The sequence below is a fragment of the Rhea pennata genome, chromosome 8 (assembly GCF_028389875.1).
Source record: "Rhea pennata isolate bPtePen1 chromosome 8, bPtePen1.pri, whole genome shotgun sequence".
Lineage (NCBI taxonomy): Eukaryota > Metazoa > Chordata > Aves > Rheiformes > Rheidae > Rhea > Rhea pennata.
The window spans coordinates 36,592,314-36,605,298 of record NC_084670.1 but is presented as its reverse complement, the minus strand read 5'-3'; the positions used below and the strand labels follow the sequence as shown (position 1 = coordinate 36,605,298).

Sequence of the window (12,985 nt, the reverse complement as noted above, 5' to 3'; positions counted from 1 at the left end):
GATTAGTATTGCACAGTGCATTTCAGGCAAAACATTGCTAAGGTCCTGTGCTAATGCACGTGCTTGCTTTTCCACCGGTACAACAGGGGCTCATAGTCCCCACCATAATCCACTACTGCTCTCCAGAGGTTCTTCTGCTCTTTTATTCTAGCACATAAAATTCCAGTTTTAAAGCAATGAAGTTTGTCTGAGAATAGGTACAGTCCTTTAGAATACCTTCTAGGATCACACATTTCACGTATTGGGCTTGTTCCAGATTATTTTTATTTTCCTTAGACTAGCTGATTTTACATTACTCAGTATTCACACAGAGCTAGTCTCCCAGCAACAAGTTATTTGTCTACATTTCCGTCAAAAGAGGACTATTTTGACTGTACAATGTATTGCGTATACACAGTGATGTTCTAGAGTTCCCATTTATCACTTTGAAGGTAGGACACACCTTTACGAATATAAATGTTACCAACCCCTTTTAATAAATTAGACTTTGTAAGTAATAGGAGATACACTGGTGAAAGTTGGACATACACACACACACATACATATATACATGTTATATATATAAACAGAATCGCGGCAGCACAGAATGGTTGCGGTTGGAAGGGACCTCTGGAGATCAGCTAGTCCAACCCCCCTGCTCAAGCAGGGTCACACCAGGCACGTTGCCCTGCACCCCATCCAGACAGCTTCAAGGGTAGAGACTACGCAACGTCTCTGGGCAATCTGCTCCAGTGTGCTGATGCCCTCACAATAAACAAGTCTTTCCTTATGTTCAGATGGAGCCAAAGCTCTCGTGACTGAATCAGGCCCAGAGAAGCAGGCAGCATACAACTAAAACAAAACATCACGGAGCTGGAGTCAGTCTTCAGAAGCTCACACTAGTTGGCACCAAGGAACGTTCCAATTTCCTTCTTCATTTCCTAAAAAGGAAAGAATACAGGGCAACTAGGTGTGCTGAAACCATCACAATGTCTTTTTAGCCCCTCTGGCTTTAGAGGCACCCCCACGTGTCCCAAGCAGAGGAAGAGAGGGAGCCTGGATCAGCAGTGCTTGCAAAAAGTGTGCTGAGGAGAGACATCCTCTTTGTCAGGTGTGCGAGACGGGATGGAGACGAGCAGGGCTTAGGAGAAGGGACCTCCTCTTCTCAAGGCAAACTGCAGAGGCACAACCAATTTTGCCTCCTGGCTCTTGAATGTGAAGCCGGAATTTCTGGCCTATCTAGCACCAGCCGAGGCAGAAATCTCCCTTTGTGCGCAATTCAAGACGCTCGCACGTGCTAGTCTAGAAGAGTTATGGTGGCGGCACTAAAGAAAAATCTCTTCCCAGCTCCTTACCATGCTTGCCTGCCTGCAAGGGGAGGAAGGGGTAGTGACAAACGGAGACCAGGGCCCTTCTTTCACAGCCCCCTCCCCAAGGAGAGGCCCGACAGAAAAGCTGTTCACAACTTCCAGGGTGAACTGCTTTGAAAGGGCTGTGTGCGTGCAATCCCTTGTCTTCCGGCTCGGTCTTAGCCCTGCTGAAACTGCCAACAGCCATGCCAAACGCAACAATGGCTTTGCAGCATGCACCGAGTTCTCCCAGGCAGAGATGAACCACTCCGATATTACACGGACTACTATGCGGTAAAGAGACAAAGATTGAGATGAAGACACGATACCCACACTGTACCCGTGCAGGAGCGGTGTAACAGCGATCGGAAGTGCCGTGAGAAATACTACCTCTATTAACTGAGTCTTGTCATCGTCTTGTCGATGCCGGTAAATACACTGGCTGAGCATAACATGTAGTTTTTCCCGGTGAAAGATGCTGAACTTCTTTATTATCCCAGCAGCAGCACTCAGCAGTTGCTGAAGGAGGAAGGGAGACAAGACAAGTGCAAGAGCGCATGAGCTCTTTCAAACAGGCTCTGGGTGTCGTCAGTAACTAAACCAGGACAGTCTAACACAACTCGCATCCTGCTTTCTTTTTCTGCAAAATACAATACGAGTGAAACTTCAAGAACAAAACTACAGATTGCACTGGATTTTGGGGGGAAAGAAATGGGTGAATTGGTCCTACCTCCGAGGGAAAAAGCAAGCCTTAGGCTGTGTTACAAGCCTAGCATTGTGTTACTTCCCAGTCTATCCCATGAACGATCCTAACGGCAAAGCAACTTCTTCCAGAACAGCAGCAACTGCTGTGGCCCAGTGCACAGTAAGGGGTAGAGGCTGCCGCAGCAAAGTCACGACTGCATTTGATTAGATCGTACTGCTGCAGTACGAGGCACTGTTTGGGAGAGAGGCCACAGGTCTCCTGGAAATGCTGCGGACAGCTGCAAACAGGAGCCTCCCCAGCTCCTTCTCTTGACCCAGGAGCTGCCTACATGTGTACAGCCGTGCTGGCAGAACAGCTCAAGTGTCTGAAGCAGATCAGGAAGCAAAGGCAGGGCGGTCAGCTCCAACCTACCCTTAAACAGACGTGAGTCTCATTCTCCTCGCTGGATGGGAATCTCCTCCTCTTCTCTGCTACGCTGACTGACGGTGATGCGTTGCTTCTGCGTTTTCTGCTTGATACAGCTGCACAGGGACATCAGAAAGCGCAAACCAAAACATTACCGATGCAGTCAATTCTAGCATCGTCACCTGACGTGGAGTACCAGGAGAGGGACCAAGGGCACTGAAGTAGCCCTGTGCTGTCCCACTACATAGGCACCTTGAGAAAGAAGGGGGAGCAAGGGAAGGGGGTCATTTGGCCTTTTGATTTTAAAAGAAGAGGAACGGATTACAGAATGTCATTCACAGAATAGTCAGCTGCAGGATTTTATGCACAGCTCAGACTTCAGGCAGAACGCTTTACCACAAAGGAAGCTTATCTCAGCAGGACAGGTTGCTTACTGTCTTACTGCAGGAACTAATGTAGAGGAGAAGCTGAAGAGCCACTGCACGCAAGCTCTTCTTCAACGGTGGGAAGAGTTAAAGAGGCAGTCTTAAGGGAATACTTGCTGGAGAAGGGGAAATGCTCCTTAAGCACTTACTGCTCGTATGCTTGCAGATTCAGTTCACTTGCTTTACAACCAACCTTGTGCTTATGCCTTCCAGGATAAGACACCAATGTTGGCATTCACTGAACATTGCCCAAAACTCATGGATGAAACCAGTGACGGAATTCCCAGTCCTGCCAGCAGGATAAGGAGCTGTCACACAATGTCATACCCTGGGCCTTAGCGGGGAGAAAGCCCAGCCCCTTGTTCCCTGCTGTCCTTCTCATGGGAAAAGCAGAGGGCAGGGAAGAAACAATGGTCTTGTCTTCAGATAGCTGTTACTCTTGCTCCCCTCTTTTTGCCACTTGAGTTGGCAGGTCTAATCCTTTGAACTGGAAATCACAGGGCGAGACACTGCTCTCTGTCTGGGCGCAGGGGAGGCAGGTCGGAAGGAAAGGAAGAGGAAAAGGAAGCAAAAGCATCATGGGAAAGAGGGAGTTTGCAGTGAGAACAGGGAGGGTAGCAATGGCATTAGCAGCTTATGCAGGAAAGGCAAAAAAAAAAAATGCCACTTGCCACTTGGGAAGGGTGTATGGGAAGGTAGAGGCCCTGCTGGCAATGTCTCCTCTGCTTGCTCCTCAAACTGTTTCATTTGCTCCTCTGCTGGCAGTCGAGGCTCCGGTGGAGATGCTGCAGGCTGTACGCCGTGTTCCTGACAAGCTGCAGTCAGCCAGAAGGTGTTTTAGACAGCAGTACTCAAAGCACACTAAAGCATGCAAGCCTTCTAAAGGTTATTGCTCGACAATCTGTTGCCCAGACAAATGCCAAATGGCTGCTCCCATAACAGTAAGCAAAGCCCTCCTTGTAAACGCTCCTCACCTGCTTTCCTTTTGGAGGCAGCAGGTTGAGCAGCTTGATTTAAAAGCAAGTCCTCAAAGAACTTTCTGCCTTCTTCCTCGTCCGGCAACTGGACATGGAAAACTTCTCCATAAGCCTCAGAAAATAAATCTCGGACCTTAGGCGGGAGGAGGAAAGACATTGCAGATATAAGGCTACAGAAATTCAGGTTCACCTCCAAGAACATGAGTGCCTTTTCGGAATAGGCTGGCTAATGATTTGAGTACAAGAGAAGCTACAGCAAGTCAGCTACTTGGCCTTCAAGTAGGCCTAGATTTTTAATAGGCTTCCGTGGCATCCTAAAACATCATCTTTGAAGGACTCTTTGGCCTGCATGAAATAAGAATGATCATTTCTGTTGAGGCATGAAAAGTCTAAATTAATTGCCGCTGTTAACAGTGTAACAGCCGCCTTTGGAAACGGCAGGCTGTCGCAAGAAATCATTTTAGAAAGCATGTTTTTTACCCTTTACAATGCAAGCACTGCGTACGCTTGACTAAGCAGGTCAATAACTGTGTGGAAGTCACGGGGATTATTGTCCAGGAGGGAATTCAGGCATCTGTCTGAGAAGGCCATAGGGGTGGAGAAGGCTGGGTCAAAGGGAAGCTCTTGACTTCAAAAGTCTGGTAGACAAACATGTTCAGTCGTGATTACTGCCTAAGCAAATTTCCAAAGATTCAGGCAGGCTGCCCTGGTAACATCAGGATCCCTCTGCTCTGGGCAGCGCAGTAGCCAGGCGCTTACTGGAGAGGCAAGTTCCACCGAGACAGAAAAAAGCAGGAAAAGCAGCAATCGAAATACCTCTTGGGCGAGCTCTGCGTGACATACATCTGACGTTGCAAGCAACAAAACTGGAGCATATGCTGGAATGTTCTCCAATAACGTTGTAAACGTAGCTCTCAGTGTGACGCCAGCAGCCTCCCACCATACGTGGATACGAGGCACATAAAGGATGCTTGGCGCTGTCCTCTGGGCTTCTCGGATCAACTAGTAAAATGGGAGTTTGCATAAGAATTCTGAACCACACAGAATAAGCTGCTAAGAAGCAACACCGTTATCAGTCAACACATGCTACAAAATACCAGTGCCTGATGGGAAAAGGTCGGAAGAAAGCCACAAGACTAGAAAGAGACCTGATTTCCAAGCTGCTTAGACGTAAGGTGACTCCTTACAGCCCAGTCCACGTGGCAGTGCATCTACCCCATGAACAGAGCGGCAAGCATCCTTTCTGGGCTTGAATACCTTTGGGCACCTGATCAGGTGACCAGCACTCAGGCAGTTGCTGTTCCAGGATGGAACGCACCAGCAGTATATCCGGGCACTAGTTAGGCACTGCGGCTCGGTGGCCACGGATGCCAGTGTCACATAACCCAGAAGGAGATGTTGCCTTTCTGTGACTGATGAGCCCCCAGCCACGGAACACGTCTATTCTCCCTTGCACGGCTCTCAAGTGCTTCTACTAAGGGTTAACCTGTGAAAATACAGCGATGCCAAACAACAGAGTCGGCTCCCTGCCCAAGAGGCAAAAGGAATAGAACGGCACTCAGCCTGTATGTTGCATTCTACTCTCACCTTGAGCTAAACACAACTAACTCTAGCTCAGTTTCTCCAGGTAAACAAAAGACACAGGTGCACAAGTATAAAGCGTTCTGGGAGTCCTTGCCTTTACGACATAGACTGCAGTGCTACCGGCTCAGTATTAGCTGCATTTTGTAACTGTACCCAGCTAGAAGAGTACTCCTGTTAATGCAAGAGAGAAGAGATACCTGTGCACATCTTTCTTCAGGCGACGTGCTACTAACAAAGAGAGCCGGCAGGTCCAGCGTGTAAGCTGCAAACTCCTCCAGCGCGTGTATTACTGCAGGAGCCAGGTGAGAACTTTGCCCGCATCCGGGCTCTCCAGCTATTAAGAACCTTGGCCTGTAACACGTGGGCTGGCAGTAAGCATCTCTAGAACAACAAGAAGAAAGCAGGCACTCTGAAAACAAAGTAATCAGTAAAGACACAGCTGTTCAGTCCCTTCTCCTTTTTCCTTGCTTTTTGCTTTTTCCTCCTCAAATACTCTCCACACTACAGGAGGTGAGAAACTGCTCTGTGATCAGGAAGGACATGGAACTGCAAGACATTTTTTTAATTCAGTTATTCTCATTGAGGCACCCCTTCCCCCATGGGCTGTTAGTGATTCTTGCTTTATTCTTACGAAACACGCCTGTCAGAAGCATTTGGGTCTACCCCCCTCCCAGTTCCACAGCCGAGACCGCCGGCAAGGACGCAGCAAGCCAAAGAACTGCAATCCAAAGCACACAGACATTTACCTGTTCAAGTGAAGGAACGTTTCCTTCTGAGGACTGGCCGTTTGATGAAACAGCTCCTCTGCAAAACCTGAAGGTGACACCTCATGACTATACATGCAGCCGTTTCCTAAGATAGGATTTGCACCGTCTGAAAGACAAGAGAGGTTTGTTAACTGTCCAGAAGAGCCCACACCTGCCTCCCTTGCACTCCTACAGCTTTGAAATGAGTGCTGAAAGCCAGGGTCTTGTCTTCCTTCATTGGGCAGGCACACACTGAACGCTAGACACCTAAAGCACCCAACAAGGTCACTTCTTTCTGGAGCCGGAGCCCACAGTAAGCGAGTGGCAACTAAGGGAACGGGGCGGCAGCAAACGCCCATTTGTCCGAGGACTGCAGAGCTGGCATATAGAGACCAGGGTGTCTTCTAAATGCAGCCTCTCAAAGGTCACTCGAGGAGGAGGTAGCGGAAGGTGGACAACTCAGGCGGCATGTTTCTGCCAACCCCCTCGCCTCTCCACCTGCCTTTCCTCAGTGCTTTTCTGCCTCTCTTTTACCCAGAGGAAAGAATCTAGCAGCTCTCCTTAGTTCCACTAGTTCATAGTAGCGGTAGGACAGCCTCAAGCAATCAGCATAGAACCAGTCAGCGACCTCCATTGATCAAAGCATGGAGCGCTTCAGAAGCCGCAGTACAAGCTAGGCAGCACTCTGTTCCAGATATTCCTGAGGTAAAGGCATGCATAGGCAAACGAGAAGTTTCTACCGTTTGAGACCAATCCCACCATGACTGAAAGATTGGTTTCTGCTGCCTGCACCAGCTGGAAGTGTTTGCTGTGGCAGAATTTGAAGGCAGTGATGTTACTGTTCTACCTGGCTGCTGGTCCTTCTTTAGTGCAAGCGCTGCCTGGGGAAACACTCTCTGTAACGCTTTTAGGAGTCTCTCCAGAGTCCTCTGAAGCAGTGGCTTACAAACGGCTGACAGCGGTTGCGCGGGCGAAGCCACAGCCCTCTGCGAAGCTGGTGCAATCTTCCGCAGAGCCTCCGCAAAATCTCTTGCTGCTACTTCAATGGCAGCGATGTCTATCTGCAGCTTCTGTCGACTCGTGTATATCCGTGGGTAGTGTCGGCGCAAAGCACAGAGGGCAGCTTCAGCACAGAGAGACTGAATGTCGGCTCCACAGTATCCTAATGAGCAAGACAAGAATGCAGTGTCATGTCAGTCTCAGGCAGCACAAAGAAGTCAGGGACATGGCTGCCAAAGGGCAGCTTGTCAAGTCTCTGTCTGCGGCCCAAACAGGAACTGTTCAGCGGGTGATTTGAAAAGAGTTACCGCTCTGCAGAGCAGTTCCTTTATGGGGTTTGCAGCTGGATATCCTGTGCTTAGGAAGCCCCTGTGAGAGCAAACTTTTTGCTGCTGAGGAAGATGCCCCCCAAACCCTTTGGTGTTCTGAGAGACAAAACAAGGCAAGTGGACAGGAACCTGCCACCGTGGTAGCAACCAAGTCCTGCCAGCCGGCTCAGGGGCAAATTCTGTGGCAAGGCACAGGGGCTTGCTTACTGCCTGGTACAAGCTTGGACTCTTTCAGCATGCAGTCACGTGCAGGTGCTCAATGCATTTTTGATCTTACCAACACATTTTTCAGCCAGCTCCTCAAGAAATGCATCCAGCGGCTTAGGGCTCCAGGCTCTCGTGTGAATCTTGAGAATCTCTTTTCGAGCCTACATACAAAACGATAGCGTTTTGCTTTACGTTCGTCTCTCAGGGAAAAACAAACAAACAACCCCACAAACACTCTCCCGTTCATATAACTGCCAGTTTTACACTGCTAGAAAGGCAGGAACTTTAGAGTTCTCTTAACGCACTGCCTGCTCTCCCAAGTTCAGTGATTCTCAGTTTGCCACGTTCAGCTCTTTGTGAGGAGCAGGAAGCAAACGAAAGGCATTTCCGGCATCTATAAAGAGGCGAGTCTCCACAGGTATGAGACTGAATGCTCTTGGGGGAAAAAAAGGTAGTCTAAAGCTTAGGTGGAAAGAGATTCCTCAGAGAAGATTCTCAAATCCTCAGAGAAGACCCTCTCCAATTCAGCAAAACTTCATGGTGACGGACTCATCAGTTAATCAAGTCTGCCGTTCTCACAGGTTGTTCTGCAAAGTAGTGCCAGTGCTCTCTTTCAAGTTGCTACAAGTCCTACCAAGAGGAACGAAAACTGTGGCTCAAAGCGCTAGCCCAGAAAATGTCAGGCTTTGCCTGTGTTTCACCTCCGATCTTTGCCAGAGATGCACTCAAGTGTTCCCTGCTACAAGGACTAATCACAGGAGGGATTTTGAGATGACTTCTACAGGAGCGAATCATACGATAACTCTGTTTCATGCTACCCTCTCTGCTGCTCATGAGAGCAGACAAACACGTGGGCACCATTTCTTCCCTTCTTCCCTGCTCTGTGGTACTGCGTGGGTGCACGGTTGTCTTGCAAAGAAAGACTTGGCCACATTAGCAGGAGGGTGACTAAAAGGGGTCTTACCTCTTTATTGGGCAAGGCGAAAAGGAACTCTCTGTCAAAACGACCCGGCCTCCGCAAAGCAGGGTCTAGGGAGTCGAGTCTGTTGGTGGCTCCAATGACCACAATCTCTCCTCTGCTCTCTAAGCCATCCATAAGCGCCAGAAGCGTTGTGACAAGAGAACTAACAAAAGAAGAAGGGTTGATTCACTGGTTTGGGAAGTGCTGCTCCATTCGGCATGACTTTCTCCAGTGGCCACTCCAAAGGATAAGCTCTTCTGGATGAGATGTTGGTTAGTGGAAGGACTCACGTCAAGACAAACAAACAGCACACAGGGTAACCAGAGACCTTGTGCTGACACCCAGCTTAGCACGTGCTTTTCAGCTCCGGTGTGTAAAATCACCTGAGGCTGAGCATCATGGTGCTCTAAGATTTCAGCATGAATTAGTGTGTCATGTAAAGGCACCAGGCTGGTCTTCTTTTTGCAGAAATCAAACAGATTGTGTGTAAATGCAGAAGAAAAGAAAGAGAAAAGAAGAAAGAAAAGTGCCATACCTATGAATTTGATCCTGGCGACTGGACCGCACAGGGGCAAGACCATCTATCTCATCAAAGAAAATAATTGAAGGCCGCATCTTGTAGGCCTGGAAGGAAAGTGCAGACACTGCAACTGTGGCCTAGGTAGAACACAGCACTACTCAAAGGGGACAGGCATGAAAAAACACTGTGGCTGCAAAGTCACCAGCCCTGGACTTTCAGAGCACCATCAGGGACCTCTGCTCTCTGAGACAAAGGGGTAAGTGGCACAAGTAACAGAAGCCAGCAGCCTGCGCCAAGCAGCTGTGACTGCTCCTGGGAACAGATGGCTCCAGGAATTTGCACAGCTGCTGGGCAACCAGAGAGCAGAGTCAGGCCTTCAGTAACTCAGTTACAGGCTCTGGAGGCAAGCTGCCAGTGCAATGATTCAATGACCATGTGCTGGGGTTTTTTTTTTGTTTGTTTGTTTGTTTTTGTTTTTTGGGGGGTGGGGTGAGGGTGTTTTTTTTTTGTTTTGTGTGTGTGTCTGTGTAGTATGGCAGGGGAGCAGGAGGAGGAGGGAATCTTTGATCTAGTGAATTCTCCTGCTTATTGATACGTCTTTGCCAGCACACCTGCAAGATTCCAAGCCGCTGATCCAAAGCAGGATGACACTGAGAAAGGAAACACTAACATTCCCACTTCAGTGGGAGAAACCAACCAAATACGCAGAAGACCGAGTTCTCCGGGAAGACATCCAGCACAGAACTACTCCAGCACCGCTCTGACACAACAGAGTGCACATTTCCACCTTACCTGCTCAAATAATAAACGGAGCTGGCACTCAGATTCTCCCACCCATTCACTCAGGCAGTCAGCACCTTTCCTCATGAAGAAGGAAATTCTCCTGTCGCCTTGGCTGCATTCGTTAGCAAGTGCCCGAGCTACCAGGGTCTTTCCAGTCCCTGGTGGGCCATAGAATAGACAGCCTCTGTAACGAAAAATGAAAATATAAATAAATAAATAATGAAAAAGGAGAGAGTTGCATGGCTCTGACCAAAACACCAAAAAGTGCCTACTACAAGCCCCACCCCTAAAGCAAACAAGCCTTTCCTCCTAACTAAAACACTTCCAGTACTTCCAGGAGTAGCAGCAGGCAGAGCTCAAGTGGCAGAAAAGTCAAAACAGGTGCAAGCTCTCACAAGAGGCAAGACTTGACACTAACAGCCTTCTCTTAGCCATTAAATCAATGAACACTACCCCTCCTCCCAAAGAGAAGAACACATTCATGTTAAAAAGAATGCACCCCAACAGTAAGCTCTCTGTGAGTGATTGCATCTCACAGCACAGAACCAATATAACTATGTAAGAAGCAGACTATTTTTATTTTAGTCTAAGCATCACAGGCGCAGCAACGTTTCAGTTGGAAGTCCTAAGGCTTACAGGACTGATTCTCATTGTAAGAGAGCAGCCACCAAGCCTTTAACTATGGCAAGGCATAGGAGTCTGCCTAATACAGTCCGGATTTGTTCCATTTTGAAGACATCACTTCTTAACACCCCTGCAAAATCTCAGCAGGGGTGACCACAACTTTTGAAGCACCCAGCTGTACGAACACCTCAGGTTCCTATTCTCCTGAGCACGGCGGTGTTAGCTTGTGCACTTCTAATGCGCCTTCCGTTACCTTGGGGGTCGCAGTTTGAATCTCTCAAAGAACTCCGGATAAAGTAACGGGAAAATGACCATCTCTTTCAAAGCTGAAATGTGGTCAGAGAGACCCCCCACGCCATCAAACCGCACCTGAAGAGAAATTCAACAGAACACAGTTCGTAGGTTAGAGAAAGCTGCCCCTGAGGAAAGGCTTCATCAGAAATTGTCATCTGCCAGCAGAAAGGAGATGCTGAGGACAGCTTTGAAGTTCCTTCAGAGAAAACTGTGACCCGAGGCAGCCATAGACAGCCCAGCACGCAAAGATTTCATCAGCCCTGGAAAAGTCCCCACCAAAGCCATAAGTGACAAATACTTACTGAGCCATCTATTTGCACTGGATCGACTGGATCAGCCACATCTGTTCCAGTTTTCTTTGGATTCTTGCCATTTCTCTCAAATCCCTTTCCCCCAGAGTTCTGGGGAAGACACCTGGTGTGAATGAAGGAGAAAGGGAAAGGCGCCTTCTGAATGAACATGCAGCTGGAGGGATTCCGGTTTCTTTCATGTTGGCAAGGGAGGGCAGGAGCACTTACAAACTTGCATAAACTTCCCAGAAAGTAAAATAGTCATGGGAATTGATTTGTCTTCAATAACCAAGAGTAAAGAAAGACGGGTGGGCCTGTGTGGCATTAGACTAGCTGAGTGATCATTTTTACATCCCTAAGTGCTCAGACCCAGCAATAGCCGTCATTCTCCGTGCTCTAGCTGCTCACAGAATCCAAGGAGCCTTTGTCAGCAATAGGGCCATGAACACTTGGTTGGGAAGCTTCCTTGTTTCGGAACGCTTCCAGGCAGAACTAGTGATCTCAGTTCCAAGAGGAAAGACGTGTCAGGAGTTGAGTGACTGAAAAACCCCCACCACAGTGCTTCTGACAAGTCTGATTTATTTTCATATGGCTTGCCAGAGCAGTGCAAAGTCACCATAGTCTAGGAGTGCCCCCCTTATGCCCCCTGCTTTCCTCTGCACTTAATGTTCAAAGCTGCTGCCCAAAGCAGCCGCACAAGGAATGGCCAGCATGACTGGCCAGCACACCTGCCTTTGCTTCCCGTAGACTTCTGCCCCCTGCCATAGGCAGACCACGCAGCGTCACGCAGAGCTTGGAAAGCAAATGCAGAGCTTTCAGCAGGCTGGACCGCCTGCGTCAAGCAGCCTGCCGACGGAAAAGACTATCTAGACATAAGTTCTCAGTCTTCTTTAAAATCAGTGCAGACTACACAACGGGCAGCATTCAAAACTGGATACAAATACAGACGATTTAATGCCCTACGGACCATGGGAATACGGAGCGTCATAGCCTGCGCTGTCTTTACAATCACAATTGCTCCCAACATCTTCATTTACACTAAGCAGAACACAACTGTGTGGAATTTCCCATAGGAACAAGAACTCACCTCCACTTGTACGTTGAATGAAATGAAGCTACTTTGAATCGTGTGCCAGAAGCAACTAAAAATACATGAACATTTATCCACAGACTCTCCCTCTAAGTAAGTTGCCTACATGCATCAAGAAAATCATTTCTGTACTTCACAATGAAATCGTCTAGTGACGGTTTCTGGAAGGGGATTCTGGCTTCAAGTGCAGAACACAAGGGTTACATGCTCTAGGTGACCTGCTGAGCAGGGAGGTTGGACTAGATGATCTCTGGAGGGCCCTTCCAACATTACTGATTCTGTGATTCTATGATTTCAGCTGCAGAATCTCAGCCACTCCCTCCAGAATCGTCTCATCACTGGCCCCCAAAGCATGCCTTCCTGAAAACTGCTGGCTAGTGGAAGTCTCTCTAAGGCTGAGGATCACCTCTCCCAAAGAAAAGAATCTTGCCGCCTCTACACTGAGGTCGGACTGGCACGGTTACAAGGGTTACGGTTGTTCCATTACTCGGTGCTGGGAGTGACACCACTGCCGATAAACAAGAGCTGTCACTAGCTGTACGCCCACCAACCTGTTTGGTCTTTTGCCGACAGGGCTTTGTGACCGAGCACATGTAGACGTAGCTCCTTGTGTGGGAGAAGAAGACGGCCCTGAACAAAATGTCTTAGCTTCTCCCAACTCCGCTGAAAGCAAAACATTTACAAGAATATTGCACATCACATGCTTTTCAGGTACAG

At 48.5% G+C, this 12,985-nt stretch overlaps 1 protein-coding gene across 1 annotated transcript; it reads right to left on the bottom strand.

The window, feature by feature from the left end:
* Positions 1-878: 878 nt before the first annotated feature.
* LOC134143734 (ATPase family AAA domain-containing protein 2-like) lies at positions 879-11,564 on the bottom strand. The gene is made up of 16 exons (XM_062582026.1): positions 11,530-11,564; positions 11,191-11,302; positions 10,848-10,963; positions 9,980-10,154; positions 9,203-9,291; positions 8,671-8,830; positions 7,777-7,867; positions 7,019-7,333; positions 6,172-6,298; positions 5,623-5,806; positions 4,658-4,843; positions 3,839-3,974; positions 3,536-3,679; positions 2,446-2,555; positions 1,719-1,847; positions 879-920 (listed from the first exon to the last, which is right to left on the bottom strand). The coding sequence occupies exons 1-16, from the start codon at positions 11,562-11,564 to the stop codon at positions 879-881; spliced, it is 2,151 nt and encodes a 716-aa protein (XP_062438010.1).
* Positions 11,565-12,985: the final 1,421 nt, after the last annotated feature.

Bases quoted from the DNA above. Each gene is read 5' to 3' on its own strand.
- LOC134143734 (XM_062582026.1), bottom strand. From the start codon at position 11,564: ATGACGGCTATTGCTGGGTCTGAGCACTTAGGGAT. The intron at 6,299-7,018 runs GTAGAACAGTAA...CTTGTCTTTCAG, and splicing joins AAAGAAGGACCAGCAGCCAG to ACGGTGCAAATCCTATCTTA. The intron at 5,807-6,171 runs GTAAATGTCTGT...TTGTTGTTCTAG, and splicing joins ACGTTCCTTCACTTGAACAG to AGATGCTTACTGCCAGCCCA.